At 38.5% G+C, this 24,182-nt stretch overlaps 1 protein-coding gene across 3 annotated transcripts in view; it reads left to right on the top strand.

Annotated features, from left to right (window-relative positions):
* Nucleotides 1-24,182, top strand: part of ibtk (inhibitor of Bruton agammaglobulinemia tyrosine kinase) — a 135,136-nt gene that overhangs the window by 70,299 nt on the left and 40,655 nt on the right. For all 3 annotated transcript variants that reach the window (XM_039747832.1, XM_039747836.1, XM_039747835.1), the window contains exons 17-20: nucleotides 1,386-1,487; nucleotides 2,906-3,023; nucleotides 3,109-3,169; nucleotides 23,486-23,613. In XM_039747832.1, coding sequence (XP_039603766.1) covers nucleotides 1,386-1,487; nucleotides 2,906-3,023; nucleotides 3,109-3,169; nucleotides 23,486-23,613 — 409 coding nt within the window. The remainder of the gene's footprint in view (nucleotides 1-1,385; nucleotides 1,488-2,905; nucleotides 3,024-3,108; nucleotides 3,170-23,485; nucleotides 23,614-24,182) is intronic.

Genomic DNA, 24,182 nt, shown 5'->3' with positions numbered 1-24,182 from the left:
ATCTGGAGGTTGGCCAGAACTATAGATCATAATCATAGAACAATATCCCCTCCTACGCGCCCTACCAAACCACCGACCGGCTAGGTATATCCTGTGAATAGCCCAGTCAGTATTTACACAACAGTCACTACACAAGTTGCCACTATAATGTTGGGTGAAAAAAGGGGATGGGTGGTGAAGCAACAAGGAAACCTGTCTAGCATCCCCCTTCTCCTTGAAGACAATGTGGCCACTTGCACTGCACAGGTTGCAACGCTATTCTGTGAAATTCTGGGTTAAAAAATATATCTATCACCTTGTTCTCTGCTCCTAGTTCTTTCTGACTGCCACATTTTCCCTAGGTTATTTTCATGAGAAGCTCTATGACAATGACAAAGCAGCTACAGAAAAGTGTTTTGACAAAATATTTAATTTGAATGAAATTGAAAAGCTTTGTAAATGTAACAACAGGTTCATTCATGTTCACAGGCTTTTTGTTGAAAATTAAATTTGTTTAGTTTTATTGGTAATTCTCGTGATGCATCAAATGAAAAACATTTTGATTGTCCCTTGTATTTTACTTCCATGTATTTGTTGGACTGTAATAGAAAGATGGTTTATTAGAATTTAAGATAGCACTGTCTCAGAAAGGATGAGGTGAATTTAATCTACAGCAGTTCATTACGAAAACTGCAGTGCACTCCTACGACCTTTTTGAGTCATAAAGAAGGATAGAAACTGAGAAGATGCTGACATAACATGATGATATTTAGGAAAAACTGGAGAATAATAGACCTAATACATAATTCTGGAGGATTCTGTTTGATAGTCTGTATGTAGTATAAGCAGCACCCCCTGATAAAATCTTAAGAAACTAAGGTTAATTAAGTAGAAAATGTGAAAGATGTTTTAGGTGACGGTTATTTGCAAGAGAATGCGAGCAGTCGATGGGGATGTTCAAATGTCTGTTAAACTAACAGGTAAATATAGGCTGACAGCAGGTTGTTCTGGAAGGCAAAAGGAAAGAACAAGGTGAAGAGGTCACTAATGGCTAGTCAGGAGTGCATACTTTCAGGCCACTTTGCCAAAGAGTCCAGTGGATATAAGTGACTAGAAGGAAGCAAAGCATATAGGATATGGATGATAACACAGAATAAAAGAGAGTGTTTAAAAATAAACATAGTTGTATAGTGAGAGAGTGGGAGTTCACATGTTTTTTGGTTAGTTTATTATTTATGCATGGAAGAATTGTACTGTATAGTGAGTGTTTTGAGTTTTCGCAAAAAAGTATTAGATAATATGTATGTGTCTAGAAAAATGTAATACTTTGGGTACTGGCAATAAAACTAATTCTGTTACATATTTGCTGATTTTTTGAATCACTAATAAAGGTCTTGTTTTTCTAGAGGCATCAAATGTGGAGTTCATATGCAATGTTTTGGCTGTGGCTGACCAGCTTTTGATCACTCGTTTAAAGGAGATGTGTGAAGTAACAATTACTGAAAAGCGTGAGTAGCTCAAGTAACTTGCCTATAGTGTACTTTTTAATGAAGAAACACATTTTAAAATTAATGACTTCCAACCTTATCTCTCATTACCTGTTTCAGCATCATTTAGTTTGTAGTTTTATTTTGTCAATATTCTCATTTTGATGGGTTCTTCTGAGTAGTTCCATGTATCTTAGTTTCTTTTTATTTTTCTTTCATTCCATTGATTTGCCAGAAAAGCTGATTCATGTGGTTTATTAGCTGTGTTCCATTATTAGTTGGTTTAATTTGCCTTATTCTACTGGAGACTTGAATCCATACTCCAGCTTTCCCTCTGTAAATGTGGATTACACTAAAGAAGGGTTAAAAAAAAGTCAGTTTGGGTGCATGCTGCAACATCCAGTATGACATTGTGAAACAACAATGTAACATAAGCAACTGCATAAAATAATTGACAAAATGTAGGGTATGTGGCAGACATGTTGAATTGACGTTTTTGAAGAATATAGCAGTGGAACACAGGCTTTTTTTTTTTTTCCCCTCATGTCCATCTGTAGGGGGGTTTCGTTGACCTAAGTTATGTGTTGATTTACCTACTTCCCTGATAGGAAGTTTTAGCAGTTAACATGGTTAGTAAGTTATTTGTTTAAGTTTTTTTTTTTTTAAATAAAAGGCATCAATTAAACATCATTCTGGGACAACATATTTGATCTCTTTTAATTCAGTAAAATATTTTTTACTTGTATTAATCAAGTGCGGTGAAGCTAGGTTCAAGTTGAAGTTGTTTTTTTCTTTCATGAGTCACCAACTTGCTGTGTTTTCCCTTCATAAGGTAATATTGCTGTACCAAAAGTGCAAATGGAATTCATTTTTAGTGAAAAAAAATAATCCCCTAATTTATAGATTAAAACTGTCTGATTAAAAATTCAGGCGGATTTCTTTCATGACACAAATTTACTAGTTTAAAATAAATCTTAATTGCAGTCTATCTTTTAGAAGAAATGTCTTATTTAATTTTTTGGCTGAGCATAATGGTTTTTAGTACCAGGTAAAAATGGACCGAGGCCTTGTCTGTCTATATAGAATAAGCTCATTACATTTAGCAGCATGTATCTTCTCCTTTTTTAGATATCCTAATGTATAATAACAAATCCTAATATTTAAATTAAGTTTTCATATAATTAGTTTTGTGTTTATGGAATAGGTATTTTAAATTTTATAATATACATAGCAAAAATGTGTCTCTTTTGTAATAAATTCTTTGTTAGACCTCCATAACCACACTATTTGATGTTCTCAGTTTTTAATTGCAAGAAATCTGGGCTTTGGTCCATTATCATTTTCTGTGCATTCATATGGTATTTTCACATCACAGTACATTTCATTTGCACTGTATTAGGTGTATTATTAATTTTATATTTAACTGTATTCCTTTTTAGTTACTTTAAAGAATGCAGCAGAGCTCCTTGAATTCGCTGCTATGTACAGTGCAAATCAGCTGAAAATGTCCTGCATGCAGTTCACTGTATTTAATATGGCAGTGCTACTTGAAGCAAGGTATATTTTAATTGACTTCTTTTGTATTTAATTTATGGAATTGTTAGCACAAATTATTTTAACACTTTAAATCTTTTGCATTTAGAGCTTTGGATATTCTGAGTGAAGAAGTATTAAAAGAATTGTCAGCTGCTTATAGGAAAATGGTATGTGGTAACAGATTTTTATTGTTCCGTCTAGAATTAATGTAGTCCGAATGAGTACGAAGTACTTTTCTGTCATTTTCTATGCATATATTTGTGTGTGATGTTAAGTTGCTGTAAAGGATGAGCAAGATTAATATTGCTATACAATTTCCAAAAAAAAACCTGATTTAAAATGTCAGGTAAAGTTCAGTGATAAATCAAAGCCAAATAAGGGGTTGGGTTGTCTGCATTAAAATGTACCTTTGTAAAGTGTACCTCTGCACAAGATATGCTATAGTTCTGACTACCCAGATAATCTGGATGACGTTATTGTTAATGAAAGCTGACAAGATTTTAAGAATTTTACATGAATTGGTAAAGTGAAATATTAGACACATATAAACGAAAGACCTGTGTGTGTATGAAGCAGTCTGCTCTGCTCAAGCTTAACCACAGTCAGTAGATGGCGCATGCATGCACTTTTAAATTTTTTTAGCACTTGCTATGAAATACCAGTGTGCAGCAAACACAGCCATGCGAAAACGATGCTGTGCTAATGACATTTGAATAGACACAACGTTGAAATGAAGCAATTGCCACGGCTGAACAAAGTGCAAGTGAAACATCTCAGTAACAAGTTCATTAAAAACATTCTTTATCGGAAGGTATTTTCTTGAGACAAAGATTAATAGGACTCGTATGCCAGCGATACAGCAAACGTATAGTATTACCAGTGTCTTTTTACAAAAGCCAGTGGGGCTGCATCCACAGGTGGGTCCAGGTCCTCTGCACTGGGTAATTCTTACGAGTTAGCTGATGTCTCTCCAAGTTCAAGAATATATTAAAACTGCTAGGGTGTATTCGGGTTGTTTTTTATCCCGAAGACCACATGCAGTTATTGTGTGCGTGCGTGTGTGTATGTATGTAAGTATATATAGAGAACGCAAATGGTTTTTATTTAGCAGTTTAGCTCAGAGTTCTTTGTTATACTGTTTTATCAATTGTTATACTGGCAAAAGCCAGCAAGTTTTTTTTGTTTATCCCTTTAAAAAACCTTTTACGCTAAGCTCCTGCATAAACATACATAAAAGCTTTATGTCCTATGTTAAAGTGTAATTTTATAATTAAACTGGAGGCCACAGGTGTTAACTGTTCATTTTCTATTACTAAATTGATAGCCTGTATGCTTATAGTTCAGTGCCCATAAAAATAATAAAATACAATTTCCTTAAAATAAGGAAGTGAGGCTTACTAAAAAGAGTACTTTTCACCATTTCTCTAACTATATACAGTAGTACCTTGAGATATGAGCTTGGTCATGGAATGAATTAAACTCGTAAGTCAAAATGCTTGTATCTCAAATTAATTTTCCCCATTGAAATTAATTGAAATGAGATTAATTTGTGCCAGCCCCCAAAAAACCACTGCAATTTTTTGTTAAGTGTTTTCAACATAAGAAAAAATGTATTTATAATGGAAAAATATTGTATACAAACAAAATAAAACCTAATACATAAAAGTGAATCTAAAGAAATAAACCGATGTTGGCAGAGCCGATTAGCGTATTGTGATGTTTTTTCTTTCACTTCACTTTTGCTTAACTTCATTTTCTTTTTCACTAATTTTTTTTCTTTTTTACCACGCTTTCGTCACTTTCATTCACAGGGCGTTTCAATAGAAACCTGCCCAAGGAGCTTTGTTTCTTCTTCCCCTTTTAGATAGAATGTTTCTGAAATGAGTTAGGCAAGTGTCATTAAGTAGCGCTGCTGCACGACCAGTTGTAACTTTTTCAGGGTGTTTCTTTTCAATAAAGTCCGAAACTTTTTCCCGCATTGCCAATACTTCCTTTATCTCACTTGAAGAGAGAACCTCCTCCGCCTATGACTCCTCTGCGATACTGATCTCCTGCAGAATCTCCATATATTGCTGTGTCTGTAGTTCCATCAACTATTCCATCGTCAGTTCCTCAGAATGTGCGGCGACAAGCTCTTTGGCTCGAATTTTGAATTTTTTAATTCTTCTTCTTTCTTTAAAGTACCTTTAAGCACCACAGCCACTATACACAAATAAACCAATGACAAATAGAATTTTCTCCTCCACACCTCCCAGCAAACTCTGCCAACTATAGATATATATGTGATATATACATACTGTGTATATGTGTGTGTGTGTGTGTGTGTGTGTGTATATATATATATATATATATATATATATATATAGATAGATATATAGATAGATATATATATATATATATATATATAGATATATATATATATATAGATATATATATATATAGATATACACATATATATAGATATATACACATACATTGCAGACAAATGGATGCTCCATCATGACAACGCACCATGTCACACTGCCCTCTCCATAACAGAATTTTTGACCTCAAAAGGCATTCCTGTGGTTACCCAGCCCCCTTATTCACCTGACCTCAGTCCGTGTGACTTTTTCCTAAACTGAAAAATGTCCTCAAAGGATGTCATTTCGGGACTTTAGAAAACATCCAAAAGAGTGTAACGGACATGCTGAAGACCATACCGGTTGAAGACTTCCAGCGCTGCTACCAACAGTGGGAACAAAGTCTCCATCGGTGTGTTGCTGCCTATGGGAACTACTTTGAAGGGGATAACATTGATGTTTGAAAAAAATGAAAACTTTGGTAAATAAAAAATCAGTCTCATTACTTTTCTGCCACACCTCGTATATATGTGCACAAAACCACGCTTTTATCAAGGCTTCCGTCGGGTAGTCTTTTGAAATGAAATTTTCCTCCAATCAGTCCTAGCAACGCGCTTTCTTCCGACTGTTACATTTTTGTAGCTCTGTGTGCATCAATGTAATCGGTGTACCAGGAAATCATGCATTGACAGAAGTTCCCTTTTGCTTGGAATGCAAAGTGTGATTAAATGCGTTATTTTTTAACGCGTTATAGAACACATGCATCGAAGCTTCTCAGCTGTGCTTGTGCTAAGACAAGGAAACATTTTAAAAATAACGTAACATGATTGTCAATGTAACCTTTTGTAAGTAGTGCCTGGAGGATTCAGAGTGTGGAGAAACTCTAGAGGCAGCGTGTGTATTAACTTGTGGATTTTTCTGTGAATATTTGGTGGCAGTGTCACAAAGTTGCTTCCGCAGGACCGTGTTAGCTGCGGATCTCAGCTCAGAGCGAAATGAGGTGAATGGGAGGGGAGATGATGACGTCACTCCCCCACCCACCTTAACTGTCTATCCCCCCACAAACACAGTCTCTCAGAATTTGCATAAGCACAGCCTTTCACCAGCAATTTTAACTTAATTACAAAGTGATCAAAACTCTCGTTTATACCCTGCGTCCTCTCATTAAACTTGTATCCCGCATTAGCCGTGGGCATGACAAACGCCAGCGGCAGCGTGTCTATGAACTTAATTTAAACTTTAGGTTTACACCGTGCTTTGTTTTCGATGTAGCTGCACTCATGAATATGCTTGTATGTGTCACTCGCTCGCTTCTTATTGTTTCGCTGTCTTCTCAATTATATAATGCATGTTTTCTTCAGCGCTTTTGGAGCTCTTCCATGCTTTCTCTGCATTACGCGTTGACAGTCGGTTCACATGATTACGTGGGAGGCGTGATGATGTCACACGAAACTCCGCCCCCCACGGCCATCGAGCTCAACTCCATTACAGTATATGGAGAAAAATAGGTTCCAGTTATGACCATAACACGTAGAATTTTGAAATGAAACCTGCCCAACTTTTGTAAGTAAGCTGTAAGGAATGAGCCTGCCAAATTTCAGCCTTCCACCTACACGGGAAGTTGGAGAATTAGTGATGAGTGAGTGAGTGAGTGAGTGAGGGCTTTGCCTTTTATTAGTATAGATATATATGTGTGTGTGTGTGTGTGTGTGTGTGTGTGTGTGTGTGTGTGTATATGTATATATATATATATATATATATATATATATATATATATATATATATATATATATATATATAGCCCTCTCACTCACTCATATACTACTAATTCTCAACTTCACTACTAATTCTGTGGGTGGAAGGCTGAAATTTGGCAGGTTCATTCCTTACAGCTTCCTTACAAAAGTTGGGCAGGTTTTATATCGAAATTCTATGCGAAATTCTATTACTGTAATGGAGATGAGCTTCAACGCCGTGGGGGCGGAGTTTCGTGTGACATCATCACGCCTCCCACGTAATCACGCAGTACATAGAAACCAGGAAGACCTCAAAAGCTGAAGAAAACATGCATTATATAATTGAGAAGGCAGCGAAACAATAAGAAGCGAGCGAGTGACATATACAACCATATTCATGAGTTCTGCTACGATGTAAACCTACACTTTAAATTAAGTTCATAGACAGGCTGCCGCTGGCGTTTGTAATTTAGTGCCTGCCCATATAAGGCCGTCCGTCAGCGGCAATCCAATAGCAAACTGCCACAGGTAAATATTCACGGTGAAGGACTGTGCTTATGGAGAGGAAGATGAGATGGTCAGGGTGGTGTTTGAAACAAACTCAGCGAAACTGCGAGAGAAAGTTTTAAGTGCCAGGACTAAGGTAACATTAAATACAGCCATGGACATAGCACGAGATGGCACCAGCACAGCTGGGAACCTTCGATGCATGTACACAGAGTGGCTCACGTGAACTGACGCAGTGCACAGATAAAAGGCAACAGTTCCAAAGAGCGCTGAACAAAACCCGAAAACTCTATCTGAATTGCGCGATCACATTTGAAAAAATATATCTTTTCAAGTTCTATTTAGTCCATATGTGTCAAACTCAAGGGCAGCGGGCCACATCCGGCCAGCGTGTAATTATATCCGCCCGAGATCATTTTATATACTGTATTATTGTTATTAAAGCCCGGGTATATGAAGCGCTGGTAACACAATAAACTACAAATCCCATAATGCAGCGCTTCAGCTGCCTTGCCGAACAGTTACCGCGTTAATCAAGTCTACCTTAACATGCTGCAAGTTATTGCGAAGCTAGCTCACACGATGCTGAAGAGAAAAGTTGATTCTGAAAATAGAGCCTTTAAAAACTGATGGGAGGCTGAGTATATGTTTACTGAACCCGTGTGTCTCATTTGTGGAGCTAATGTGGCTGTAATTACAGAATTTAATCTAAGACGGCACTATAAAACAAAACATCAGGGTAACCTGAAAGACCTGAATGCAATGCAGAAGATACAGAAAGCAGAAGAATTAAATAAGAATCTGACACTTCAGCGGACGTTTTTACCGTGCACAATCACAAAGTGATTTCAATTGAGACTGCTTTTATGGGAGACACAACCACTTGCCCCACTTTCCCTATTACCAAGTAATGTTAAACCAAGTCGTCACTACGGTGTTCCCAAATACGCACTTTGCTGATTAAATGAGCGCACTGAGTTTGCACGGCGCTTTGGTGACTTTGAAGAACAAAAAAAGTCCGTCTACATGCGGCTCGAACCTTGTGCATGTTTGGTAGCACATATCTGTGTGAGAAGCTCTTCTCAGTGATAAAGACTAACAAAACAGCACACAGGAGTAGCCTCACTGATGAGCACCTGCAATCCATCCTGAGAATCTCCACAACACAGAACCTCACACCAAACAGAAACGAACCTGTTGCCAAAAAAAGATGCCAGGCGTCCAGCTCTAAAATGACATATGAACAAAGACAACTGAATGATTTGATTTGTTATTGCTGAAAGGAACACATTTTATTTATATTTCTAGGTTTTGTTATGCAGCATGTTCATATTTGAATTTGTATAATTTTGACAGGATATATTTTTATGGAGAGCAAAATCTTTTGGGATATTTAAAATCTAAGTTTATTTTTATAAAATATAAAATTACATAAGAGTAAAGAAATTTGAATGTTTGTTCTTTTAATGTTTACTTTATTTCTAACTTGTATAATTTAGACAGGATATTTTTTTATGGAGAGCAAAATATTATAAGTTGTTTAAGGTTTGAGTTGATTTATTCAGGAATAATATTCCTGTCTGTTTTACCATTCCTACCAAAGATATTTCTGTCGACTAAATAAAAATTCCTTCTATTTAAAATTTAAATAGAACTTGAACAAATCGATAGTTCATAATATCCACGCAGACTTGCGTAAGAGCGGTGTCATCCGTTTTAACAAACAGCGTATTGCACTGATACGAAATAGCTGTGTGTGTATATATGTAGATATGTATGTATATGTATATATATGTTTATATATGTGTGTGTGTATGTGTATATATATATTATATTTTCATAACTTCTTTAACACACTATTTCTCTGCTGCGAAGTGCGGGTATTCTGCTAGTTATATATATATATATAGATATATATATATATATATATATATATATATATATATATATATATATATATATATATATATATATATATATATATATATATATATATATATATATATATATATATATATATATATATATACATAGAAAAATACCTGAGATTGGCATGAGAAGTAAAAAGAAAAGGAAACATTTTAATAATAACGTAACATGATTGACAATGTAATTGTTTTGTCATTGTCATGAGTGTTGTTATATATATATATATATATATATATATATATATATATATACACACACATACATATATACACATACTGTATATATACACACACACATATACATACTGTATATACAACATATACATATCTACATATATACTGTATATACACATATATATACAAATCTACATATATATATCTACATATATATATATTAGGGTGGGACTCGATTAAAAAATTAATCCAATTAATTAGAGGCTGTGTAAGAATTAATCTTGATTAATCGTATGTAATCGACACGTAAATTTGCCCCAAATGCAAATGTTTTTTTTTAATTTAAAAGCGGTTTTAGTGGGCGACAGAATCAAATAATAGACATGGACATGAATATTGTAAACTGAAGCTGTTTTAATTTCTGAAAAAAAGCTTTTAAACTGCATTTGAATTCAAAACAGAAACAAAAATATCATCCCTGGTTAAAATTGGGCAGACTTAAAAATAAAGTGGTAGTTTAAGTACTTTAAGTACATTTTCAGAATAGTATTGTCTTTAAATAATAATAACCAAAATTTCAACATAAAGTGCAGTTTTCTTCTTAAAAAATAAGTCAGAAACATAAAAGGTAATTTGACCAGCTTACTCTTTAAACTCTGAGTAACATTAGCCAAAATTATTTTGTACATTAGGCTAAAACAGTGTGATCATTGAACATTTTGTAATTAGATGTATTTAGAATTACTAACGGTCACGGAAGTCCAATGATCCCCAGTAAGAGCCACAAAGTCCGCTTTCTGTAATGCATCTAATTTTGCTTGCTTTTCAGTGTGCACAAAACCATGCTTTTATCAAGGCTCGGGTAGTCGAAATGATCAGTCGTAGGAACGCGCTTTATTCCGACTCTAACATTTTTGTAGCTGTGATGTGTGCATCAGTGTAATGGATGTACCAGGAAATCATGCATTGACAAAAGTTCCGTTTGCTTGGAATTGAAAGTGTGATTAAATGCGTTATTTTTAACGCGTTATGGAGTACATGCATCGAAGCTTCTCAGCTGTGCTTGTGCTAAGAAAGGGAAAATTTTAAAAATAACGTAACATGATTCTGCGTTAACCTAATATTTTTCATACGTCCCAAACCAAGGAGATCGAAGGTAAAATGAATCAGGTAGCGCATACATAGTCAGTACACCCTCTCGGGAATCGAACCTCGAATGTCGGCATTAGAGGCGAAGACTCTACAATTGAGCCACAGCGTGTGGCTTGTCTATGCTAAAGGATGGATTGTAGATCGGGTATATATATACATTTATATATATACCGTGTACGCAGTGGAGAAGTAGAAGTTATGAAAAGAAAAGGGAACATTTTAAAAATAGCGTAACATGATTGACAATATACAGTAATTGTTTTGTGAGTGTTATTGAATGTTGCTGTCATCAAGGATTTGATTATCATTATTTCTTTCAATCAGGCTCGTATTTGTAGGATGTGTTCAAGTTACATTCCGTGTTTGTCAATCGTTGTAAAGATAAGAGGTTTCATTCATCGATTAGTTCCTTACTGCATCAATAAACAGCTCGTCTTCCTTTTTATCTGTGATGTGACAAACTGCATGCACGGGTTTTTTTTTACACTGTCTTCCTTTAGCAGGACATTCACTTTTTCCACCGTGTGCTTTGTTTCCGCAGTAGCTGCACTTATGAATATGATTGTATGTATAAGGCGCTTCATATTTTTTTGCTGCCTTCTCAATTGTGTAATTCGGTTTTGTTCAGCACTCTTTGGAACTGTTGCTTTTGTCTGCGCATTGCGTCAGTTCACGTGAGCCGCTTGGTGTTCTTGCATCGAAGGTTCCCAGCTGTACTGGTGCCATCTCGTGTAATGTCAGCTAAGACCCGGCACTTAAAAGTTTCTCTCGCAGTTTCAATGAGTTTGTGCCAAACACCACCCTGACCATCTCATCTTCCTCTGCATAAGCACAGTCCTTCACCCGTGAACATTTACCGGCAGTGTTTGTATTGGATTGCGCTGATGGGCGGCCTTATATGGGCAGGCACTAAATTACAAGCGCTAGTGGCAGCCTGTCTATGAACTTAATTTATTATAAACTTACGGTTAACGCCGTGCTTTGTTTCCGCATATGCATCATTTGCTTCATAATGTTTTTCTGCCTTCTCAATTGTGAAATGGCGTTTTGTGCTTGGAGTCCTTCCTTGTTCTCTACGTACTTACGTAGGAGGCGTGATGATGTCACACGAAACTCCGCCCCCCACGGCCATCTCCAACTCAAGACTCCATTACATTATATGGGGAAAAATAGCTTCCAGTTATGACCCTTATGCGTAGAATTTCGAAATGAAACCTGCCCAACTTTTGTAAGTAAGCTGTAAGGAATAAGCCTGCCAAATTTCAGCCTTCTACCTACACGGGAAGTTGGAGAATTAGTGATGAGTCAGTGAGTGAGTGAGTGAGTCAGTGAGTGAGTGAGTGAGTGAGGGCTTTGCCTTTTATTAGTATAGATATACACACACAGTGGAACCTCTACAATCACCTCTGCATATGAGAAATTCAAGATAAGAGGAAAGTATTAGCGAAAAATTCGTATCTAAATACAAGCATTTGCTCGCGTAACGAGCCACGGGCCAGGCTGTGGTTATGCGTGATGCATTTTCCGATCCGCCTCGACTCGGGGATTCACCCAAGCTGACACTGCCAGCCCGTGAGGTCACTCAGTGTTCCTTGTTCTCCTGTAGCGTGAGGATATACGTGTTTGTGCGCTTGTGATTTCATTGTTTCGCTGTAGGAGTTCGCTGTATAAGCGTATCCAAAAATATCGCGGACATGCAGACGGAGAATATGAGAGAGAGAGAGAGAGAGGCGTGCGCGAGAGAGAGATAGGGGCAGGCGTGCACGAGCTAGAGAGATAAGGAGAGAGAAGAACCATTAGCTCAGTTATGCTCACATGACGCTCAAAATGTATCCATACTACTTGTATTGCAAGACATCGCTCCTTTTATCAAGACAAAATTAATTAAAAAAATTTAGTTCGTCTTGCAAAACACTCGTAAACCAAGTTACTTGCAAACCGAGGTTCCACTTGTATATATTATTTATCAGTGTTAGGAAAATTGATTTTTATGTTGATATTTTTGGGGGTGTGGAACGGATTAACTGGATTTCTATTATTTTCAATGGGGAAGTTTGTTCTAGATAAGAGAAATTGCTATACAAGCTCAGTGCTGGAGCAATTAAACTTGTATCTCGAGGTTCCATATATATATATATATATATATATATATATATATATATATATATATATATATATATATATATATATATATATATATATATATATATATATATATATATATATATATATATATATATATTATGTTATATAAAGATAGATATATATATTATAATATATATACACACATATACAATGCATCCGGAAGGTATTCACAGCGCATCACTTTTTCCACATTTTGTTATGTTACTGCCTTAGTCCAAAATGTATAAAATTCATTTTTTTCCTCAGAATTCTGCACATAGCACCACATAATGACAACGTGAAAAATGTTTACTTAAGGTTTTTGCAAATGTTTTTAAAATAAACTGAGAAATCACATGTACATTAGTATTCACAGCCTTTGCTCAATACTTTGTTGATGCACCTTTGGCAGCAGTTACAGCCTCAAGTCTTTTTGAATATGATGCCACAAGCTTGGCACACCTATCCTTGGCCAGTTTCGCCCATTTCTGTTTGCTGCACCTCTCAAGCTCCATCAGGTTGGATGGGAAGCGTCTGTGCACAGCCATTTTAAGATTTATCCAGAGATGTTCATTTGGATTCAAGTCTGGGCTCTGGCTGGGCCACTCAAGGTCTTTCACAGAGTTGTCCTGAAGCCACTCCTTTGATATCTTGGCTGTGTGCTTAGGGTCGTTGTCCTGCTGAAAGATGAACCGTTGCCCCAGTCGGAGGTCAAGAGCACTCTGGAGCAGGTTTTTATCCAGGATGTCTCTGTACATTGCTGCAGTCATCTTTCCCTTTATCCTGACTAGTCTCCCAGTTCCTGCCGCTGAAAAACATCCCCACAGCTTGATGATGCCACCACCATGTTTTACTGTAGGGATGGTATTGGCCTGGTGATGAGCGGTGCCTGGTTTCCTCCAAAAGTGATGCCTGGCATTCACACCAAAGAGTTCAATCTTTGTCTCATCAGACCAGAGAATTTTGTTTCTCATGGTCCGAGAGTCCTTCAGGTGCCTTTTGGCAAACTCCAGGCGGGCCGCCATGTGCCTTTTACTAAGGAGTGGCTTCCGTCTGGCCACTCTACCATGCAGGCCTGATTGGTGGATTGCTGCAGAGATGATTGTCCTTCTGGAAGATTTTCGTCAATTTTGAGCTTTATGGCAAAGGCTGTGAATACTTATGTACATGTTGTTTCTCAATTTTTTTATTTTTAATAAATTTGCAGAAACGTCATGTAAACTTTTTTTACGTTGTCATTATGGGGTGTTGTGTGTAGAATTCTGAGGAAAAAAATGAATTTAATCCATTTTGGAATAAGGCTGTAACATAACAAAATGGGGAAAAAGTGATGCGCTGTGAATACTTTCCGGATGCACTGTGTATGTGTGTGTGAATATATATATATATATACAGTGGCTTGCAAAAGTACTTTTCCACATTTTGTCACATTACAGCCACAAACATGAATCAATTTCATTGGAATTCCATGTGAAAGACCAATACAAAGTGGTGTACACTTGAGAAGTGGAACGAAAATAATACATGATTCCAAATATTTTTTACAAATAAATAACTGCAAAGTGGGGTGTGCGTAATTATTCAGCCCCCTTTGGTCTGAGTGCAGTCAGTTGCCCATAGACATTGCCTGATGAGTGCTAATGACTAAATAGAGTGCACCTGTGTGTAATCTAATGTCAGTACAAATACAGCTGCTCTGTGACGGCCTCAGAGGTTGTCTAAGAGAATATTGGGAGCAACAACACCATGAAGTCCAAAGAACACACCAGACGGGTCAGGGATGAAGTTATTGAGAAATTTAAAGCAGGCTTAGGCTACAAAAAGATTTCCAAAGCCTTGAACGTCCCACGGAGCACTGTTCAAGCGATCATTCAGAAATGGAAGGAGTATGGCACAACTGTAAACCTACCAAGACAAGGCCGTCCACCTAAACTCACAGGCCGAACAAGGAGAGCGCTGATCAGAAATGCAGCCAAGAGGCCCATAGTGACTCTGGACGAGCTGCAGAGATCTACAGCTCAGGTGGGGGAATCTGTCCATAGGACAACTATTAGTCGTGCACTGCACAAAGTTGGCCTTTATGGAAGAGTGGCAAGAAGAAAGCCATTGTTAACAGAAAACCATAAGAAGTCCCGTTTGCAGTTTGCCACAAGCCATGTGGGGGACACAGCAAACATGTGGAAGAAGGTGCTCTGGTCAGATGAGACCAAAATGGAACTTTTTGGCCAAAATGCAAAGCGCTATGTGTGGTGGAAAACTAACACTGCACATCACTCTGAACACACCATCCCCACTGTCAAATATGGTGGTGGCAGCATCATGCTCTGGGGGTACTTCTCTTCAGCAGGGACAGGGAAGCTGGTCAGAGTTGATGGGAAGATGTATGGAGCCAAATACAGGACAATCTTGGAAGAAAACCTCTTGGAGTCTGCAAAAGACTTGAGACTGGAGTGGGACAGCAGGACAACGACCCTAAACATAAAGCAAGGGCAACAATGGAATGGTTTAAAACAAAACATATCCATTTGTTAGAATGGCCCAGTCAAAGTCCAGATCTAAATCCAATCGAGAATCTGTGGCAAGATCTGAAAACTGCTGTTCACAAACGCTGTCTATCTAATCTGACTGAGCTGGAGCTGTTTTGCAAAGAAGAATGGGCAAGAATTTCAGTCTCTAGATGTGCAAAGCTGGTAGAGACATACCCTAAAAGACTGGCAGCTGTAATTGCAGCAAAAGGTGGTTCTACAAAGTATTGACTCAGGGGGCTTAATTATGCACACCCCACTTTTCTATATATATACAGGTACTTGTCGACATACGACCTATGCAAGTTACGACTGGTCGACTTTACGATATGTTCAACAGTTTCCCCAGCCATATAAAGTTATCACACTCTACTGTGTCGACTGTTTTAAAGGACAAAAATAGAATTTGTGAAGCTGTGAAAGGTTCTGCACCTTTGCGATCAACAGTGATTACGAAGCAACGTACCGGGCCCATCCATGAAATGGAGAAATTGTTAAACATTTGAATGGAAGATCAGATTCAAAGCAGACGCCCTTAAGACTCTTTACAATACAGTCGAAGGCTAGAAGTCTGTTCGAGAATTTAAAGCAGCGCTTCCTGTGACGGACGAGGCTGATTTCGCACCCCCTTGGTTTGAGAAGTAGTATGAAAAAATATGAGTTCATATCACAGTTCATAATACCCACGCAGCACTAAGTGCGCGTAAGAGCGGAAATTATCTGTTTTAACAAGAAGCGTATTGCACTGATACGAAATAACCTGTCCATTTAATTATTTAGGAATGGATAGATAAATTAAGATTTTGTACAAATAATGTTTTTCATTTTTCTTCCTCGATGGATTCTGGCACCCCCAGCAACAGTTGCTCGCACCCCTTTGCTTGCACCCCAATCGGGAAGCGCTGCTTTAAAGGAATGCGCCGGAGAGGACACATTTCGTCCTTATATTAAATTTATGAAGAGAAAAAAAAAACCAAACAATTCAGACGAAGCTCACTATGTTTATGAAAAGAGCAACTCCTCCCATCACCCCGTCCGCAGCCTCGCCTGATGAATGCGATATCAACAACCCGCAGCCAAGTACCAGTGGTTCCAGGAATTTAAATGTACAGTATTTCTTATTTTTGTATGTTTTCCACATATTAAGCCAATTGTATTGTAGTATGCTGTGTTTGACTTAGAAAGTAAGAAAATGTTAATAAAATATTACTTAAAGATGATTACAATATCATTACCCAGTCTAATATTCTTACCTTTATTTAACATAGGCCGACTTCCGTCAGATCAACTTACAACCAGTCAGTCGGAACCAATCCGTCGAAGAAGTCGGTATATATATAGTACCTGTGTATATATATATATATATATATATATATATATATATATATATATATATATATATATATATATATATATATATATATATATATATATATATATATATATATATATATATATATATATATATATATATATATATATATATATATATACACACACACATATACAGTGGTACCTTGGTATACATCCTTAATCCGTTCCAGATCCTTGGACTTATACCAAACAAATTTTTCCCATAAGAAATAATGGGAAAATGATTCACTCGTTCCCATGAAAAAAAAATCCTATTGTTATTGGCATATTATACATTGATGGGGTTGTAGAAAATAATTTAAACACTGCTTAATACTAAAATACAAAAGCAATTAGATGAAATAAATGAAAATGACTTGTCCGATAACAATGAGTTTAATTTTACTGCACAACAAAGGAGAGCGTTACAGCTCTTCCAAAGTAGCCTCTTCAGGCAAATGTGAAGCACTGCCATTGTTCTTGTTCTGGCAGTCTTCAATCCAAATCCCTAAAGCAGATTCCATCCAGACTATTGCCTTATTACATCCACTTACAACTCGTTTTGCACCCTGGTTAAAAGGACACTGCGGCCGTAGATCTTATATTCCTTTCCTACTTTTTAAATAAAAGAATCGTAGCCTTCAACAAATCCAAAACGCTTACCTTTTCGGCAATCATTAACATCTTCCGTTTGCACTTGGGCACGGCCCCTGAAGCAGTAGCAGATTGTTTTGGAGCCATAATGAAGGGCTTGGCTATGCACAAAGATAAACACAAAAGAGTACAAAAGTTAACTCTTTACACAGCGAAACATGTTGATGCTGAATGAGCGAGGTTCAGGTACAGGTTAAAACTTTGTTTTTTTGAAGGCGCGCGCCCGGTATACCACACTTGTTCTAGCACACGAGTCGTATTCCAAACAAAGGTCGTATACCAAGCAAAATATTTTGCCTCTAAACAGGACGTATACCAAGTTGTACTGATTCCAAAGCAGACGTATACCGAGGTACCACTGTATGTGTGTGTATATACTCAAAGAAGTTTTGGGGCATCCACCCGTATATTTTGGTATCCTGGCTGCAAAGTCGTTTTTTATCATAACAACAGCACCGATGTGCATACAATCGAGTCCAAAACAAGACTGAGGGTAAGGGGGGAAAAAGGGCAGGCTTTTAAAGGGGAAGACAGGAAGTGAGGTCATGGGAATCGGGCACATGTTCGCCACTCATTGGATCAGGCCCGGACGTGACATCAGGGGGGCCGGCGTCGGTTAGTTCTGTCTCCATTGGTTCGGTCCCGGAAGTGATGTCACGAGAGCCAGGTGGAGTCTCCCAGGGATGGTCTACAGGGAAGTGAGAAAAAGAGTCCGTGCACTCTGCCACAGCCCGGCCTGTCTCAGAACTGCCGTCACTCAAGCCCTTTAGCTGCCTCCCATGCGCACGTGTGTGACAAGGCCCCCTTAGCCCAGACCCGTCGGGTCGGGCGACCCTAACCGAGAGGTCGTGAACCCGAGAAAGAGCATCAGCATTGGCATGGAGAGCACCCCGACGATGAACGAGCGAAAACTTGTACGGCTGCAGGTCAAGAAACCACCGGGTGACCCGGGGATTCGACTCCTTGTGCAGGGCCATCCACTGTAGAGGCGCATGGTCCGTGACAAGAGTGAACTCCCGGCCCAACAGGTAGTACCTCAGCTGAGTAATCGCCCATTTAATCGCCAAAGCCTCCCTTTCCACCGCTGCATACCTGGTTTCCCGGTCCAACAGTTTCCGGCTTAGGAACATGATGGGGTGTTTCACACCATCGACACTTTGGCTCAGCATGGCACCCAGGCCTGTGTCCGAAGCGTCCGTCTGGAGGATAAAAGGCAAAGAGAAGTTAGGTGCCATCAAAATAGGTGCGGACGTAAGGGCCTGTTTCAAGTCACTAAATGCAGTGCCTGTGTTCTCAGTCCATACCACAATGTTCGGGCCCTCTTCTTTGTTAAATCAGTCAAGGCGCCGCTCTCTCCGAGAAACGGGTACAAACCGGCGGTAGTACCCGCTAATCCGAAAGGCTTGGACCTGCCGCTTGGTTCACGGACGGGGCCATTTCAAAATGGCATCAACTTTGGAGCACTATGGCCTCACGGTACCCGACCCACCAGGTAGCCTAAATATTTGGCTTCACTTAACCCAAAGAAACATTTCTTGGGATTAATCCGGAGCCCGGCCTCACCAAGTGTTCGCAATACCGCTTCGGACCTGCTGTAGGTGTTCTGTCCATGTGCTGGAATAGATGACCACGCCATCCAGGTAGGCAGCACTGTATGAGTTATGTGGCGAGCACTTTGTCCACCAGACGCTGGAAGGTTGCTGGCGCCCCATGTAACCCAAATGGAAGGACACAATACTGCCAGTGTCCGCTAGGGGTACTAAACGCGTTTTTCCTTGCGGAGTCCGTTAAAGGAACCTGCCAGTACCCTTTTGTCATGTCAAGTGTGGTCAAGTACCGAGCCTGTCCCAGCCTCTCGAGGAGGTCGCCCACCGAGGCATAGGATAAGCATCAAATTGGGAGACTTGATTAAGCCGACGGAAGTCATTGCAAAACCTCCAACTCCCGTCAGGCTTACCGACGAGCACAATTGGGCTGGACCAGGGACTATAACTTTCCTCAATCACACCTAGCTCCAGCATGCGCTTGATCTCAAGCTCCACTTCAGCCTTTTTGCCTCGGGAAGACGATACGGGCGTTCTCGGACAATAACCCCGGGCTCTGTCACAATGTTGTGCTCAACCAGAGAGGTCCTTCCGGGGTTCACTGACTACCTCCGGACGGCCCGGATAACTGTTTCCAGCTCCTGCCGCTGTCTGGGACTTAACTCCGTGCCGAAGTTAAGGTGGGGTGTGTGAGCGAAGAGTGAGTGGGGCTGGCCGGAGGAGGGATCGGGGTCCCTGTCCTTCCACGGTTTCAGCAAGTTCACATGATAAACCCGCTCCTTTGGCCGACGATTGGGTTGACTCACCAAATAATCGACCAGCCCCTTCCTCTCCTTAACTTCGTAGGGGCCTTGCCAATGGGCAAGCAGCTTAGAGTAGGAGGTAGGCACTAGGACCATGACCCGATCTCCCGGGTGGAACTCCTGAAGAGACGTGCCGCGGTTGTAATAATGGCCTGTGCTGCTTGTGCTTCTTCCATGTGACTTTTAAGGAGAGGCCGAATCTTTCCCAATCTATCGCGTAACTGCGCGATATACTCTAATATGTTTGTAGAGGGAAGAGCCTCTTCTTCCCACCCTTCTTTTAGAATGTCTAATATGCCCCGAGGTTGTCGCCCATACAGTAATTCAAAATGGGAGAACCCGTGGAGGCTTGTGGGACTTCCCGATAAGCAAAAAGGACGAGGGGGAGGAGCTGATCCCAGTTCCTTCCATCCTCGCTGACCACCTTACGTAGCATTTGTTTGAGAGTCTAATTAAACCTCTCTACTAACCCGTCGGTTTGAGGATGATACACCGCGGTCTTTAAATGCTTTATTTTCAGCAACTTGGCAGTCTCCTTGAACGTCTCTGAGGTGAAAGGTGTCCCCTGGTCTGTCAAGACTTCCTTGGGACCCACACGCGAAAAGACCCCTAGTAATTAATGGCAGTCAAGATGCCGTTGTCTAGCCTGTAGAGGTCTGTGAGTCGCTCCATGGATATGCCTCCAAGATCATCACTGACCCACCACCAAACCAGTCGTGCTAAACGATGTTACAAGCAGCATAATATTCTCCACGGCTTCTCCTGACCCTTTCACGTCTTTCACATATACTCAGGGTGAACCTGCTCTCATCTGTGAAAAGCACAGGGCACCAGTGGTGGACCTGCCAATTCTGGTATTCTATGGCAAATGCCAATCGAGCTGCATGCTGCTGGGCAGTGAGCTCAGAGCCCATTACAGGACATGGGGTCCTTGGGTCACCCTCATGAAGTCTTTCTGGTTGTTTGGTCAGAGACATTCACACCAGTGGCCTGCTGGAGGTCATTTTGTAGGGCTCTGGCAGTGCTCATCCTGTTCCTCCTTGCCCAAAGGAGCAGATACTGGTCCTGCTGATGGGTTATGGACCTTCTATGGCCCTCTCCAGCTCTACTAGAGTAACTGCTTGTCTCCTAGAATCTCCTCCATGCCCTTGAGACTGTGCAGGCAGACACAGCAAACCTTCTGGCAATGACACGTATTGATGTGCCATCCTGGAGAAGTTGGACTACCTGTGCAACCTCTGTAGGGTCCAGGTATCGCCTCGTGCTACCAGTAGTGACACTGACTGTAGCCAAATGCAAAACTAGTGAAGAAACAGTCAGAAAAGATGAGGAGGGAAAAATGTCAGTGGCCTCCACCTGTTAAACCATTCCTGTTTTGGGGGTCATCTCATTGTTGCCCCTCTAGTGCATCTGTTGTTAATTTCATTAACACCACAGCAGCTGAAACTGATTAACAACCCCCTCTGCTACTTAACTGACCAGATTAATATCCCATAAGTTTCATTGACTTTATGCTATACTCTGATTAAAAAGTGTTCCTTTAATTCTTTTGAGCAGTATATATATGTGTGTGCATATATATATATATATATATATAAAATATTTGTGAGTATACTGTGTATGTATGTATGTATGTGTGTATATATATATATATATATGTATGTATGTATGTATGTATGTATGTGCGTGTGTGTGAAACCTGAATTATCCATCAGGGATTGAGACCGAGACCATGACGGATAAGAGAAAAGATGGATAGCAGAGCAGATAAAAATTGTATACTCTAGATTAGTGAATAGTCATATTTATTTACTAAACAAAATTATAATATAGTATTAACAAATTTGATCAATTCATATAATATTGTAACATCCAGCATAATAAGGAAACACAACTTGGAGTTTAATACTATTACTTGGAGTCTTTGTTCCGTAATAAACAGTGCCCTGTCTTATACTCCATTTTCTGGGTTACTGAGCACACCTCCAAAACAATTAAAGAAAGCTTGTCAGCTCCTTATAAAACAGAAGCCCTTCACCCAGTCCTGTTACTTATACCATTCATTACACACTTTCTGCTCTCCATTAGTGCATCACAGGCTTCTTTGCCTGTCACAATATGTTAACAAAACATAATATAACAGAATTTAAAACGTAAATTAGGACGCAGGAAATTAGGAATACATTAACACTACCGTCTGTGGTTTCCATATTCAGCACATTTTTCAGTTTTGTCGGGCCTTACACTTTATATTGTTCACTATTGTTCTTCCTACTCCGTAAATTGAAGCAATATTGAAGCACATTTGCAGTTTTGTAAAGTTGTTTTTTTGTGACAATTACAACACCACACGCTTATGTTTATCAGTAACAATGTATAGTAGATTAATTCTAATAAAAGAGAAATGACATGCTGTTAAAAGATACATAACTGACATTGATTTAAAAATGCAGCCTGAGACGTGGTGCTGGGGAAGAAAAAAAAATAAAAAACAAACTGCATGCCAGCACCCTTGCAGAGCTCACAGCGTACCGCATGGCAGTACAGTACAGTAATAGGTAGGTGCTGACGTGCATTTTTTTTTTTTTACTGTTAAAGTATATATTTATTATATTTATACATGTGTATTTTTTTCTTCAGTGTTTCAGCTAGACATTCATATTTCTTGAGTTGTAATTATAAATATGGATTATCATTTAATAATGCAGTACTTGTTTCTTACCAAAACTTACACTATATAACACACAGCAATAAATAAACGCAGTACAGATCTTTTAAAAAGCCACAAATATTTCAAATGCTCATAAGCTTTAGATCAAGAAAACACTAAACTAACATGTTTAACAAGTTTATAAGTAAAACAAAAACATTTTTCTGTTAAGCTAACAAACCTATTAATTACTAACCGCAATTTCAAATTCTGCTGCACTCAAATCAAGCTTGCTGTCCAAACTGAAGTGGTGTCCATTTTGAAATAATGGACAAAATGAAAAGATCTGAATTCATTAGAGTAGCTTTTTTGCTGTTTGTCTGATTGCATAGGTCTAATATAATAAGGAATAAAGCTAATATTTCAGTCACCTTTCGCTTTTTTGTAAAACAAAGCTTGAATTGCTTTGTTTACACTACAGGAAATTTGGTGCAAACAAAAAAGTAAAGATGAGCTGGCTCAGTTACCGTAATACCTTGCATAAAGAAGTACTGCAACTGAATTACTGTAAAGCTTAGAAAAACAGGAGCTGAAAATATCATTTTTGTGATTGTCCAATTTACTGATCAAGGTGTTTTTATTTTAAATTGAAAATCGGCTGATTTAGATAGGTGGACAATCAGTCGAAGCATCTCTAAAATCCTACAAGGGGAAGTAGTATTCACATCACCATAATGCTGAACTGAATGGTACATTTGCCTTAATGAGAATGCTGAAATTATTATAGGTATCTTTTATTAAAAGGTATGAATTTCTGTACAGCGTACAGCTTTATAGTACTTTTTTTTTCTTTTTTCTAAATATATGAAGTCAAATACCTTAGCTATCTATCCTGATTTTACCAGCCTATATTTATTAAGAGTAATTTAATTTTTATTAATTCTTCTTTTTTTTTTTTTTCTTCATTTTGCCTGTTGGGTAAAAAACATAGATTCCTGCAATGCAGAAAAGAATTATTACACCTTACCTGGATGGACCAGACCTATCTACCTTTGACAAAGAAAACTGGGAATGTTTGGAAAGCTGTAAAGATCAGTCAGAGGTGGATAATATCTCCAGGTAGGTAGGGGGGTGTGTGTGTGTGTGTGTGTGTGTGTATGTATGTAATTTGTACAATTTGTAGTATTTTAGTAAAGCTGTACAGCATAATCAAAGCAACACATGTCTGAAGTGTAACTTCAGATAATCTGGAAAAATACACAAACCTCCCCTATAAATCTGTTTTAAAGTGCATAAACGAGAATAAAAAAATGAAAATGCAGTTATATGCAACTGTAGCATTTTATGCAAAACTATAATTTATTTATGTACAAATTTGCAATAATTGCTTATTTACAAAACTCAAACACTTGGAGCACAGTGTGACTGTTATTTTAGAATGACATGAGACAGACAGAATGTAAGCAGTGCACAGCCTATTCTCAAGCTGATGTTCAATATTTAACATTGTAGGTATATTTTATGGGGAAAAAGTAGGTTTGGCATTTGTATTTATATTTATCTGGTTCCAGAGGTTTTACCTTTTAAAAAATAATAATAATAATAGTACATATTTGGGAATATAGTTACTTTCTTTACAATCCTAATATTTAATTTTACATATACTTTTGTTTAAATGACTCTGATGT

Source organism: Polypterus senegalus, chromosome 3 (genome assembly GCF_016835505.1).
Source record: "Polypterus senegalus isolate Bchr_013 chromosome 3, ASM1683550v1, whole genome shotgun sequence".
Classification (NCBI taxonomy): Eukaryota; Metazoa; Chordata; class Cladistia; order Polypteriformes; family Polypteridae; genus Polypterus; species Polypterus senegalus.
Note: the sequence above shows the minus strand (reverse complement) of the source record. Positions and strands in the feature narration are given on the sequence as shown.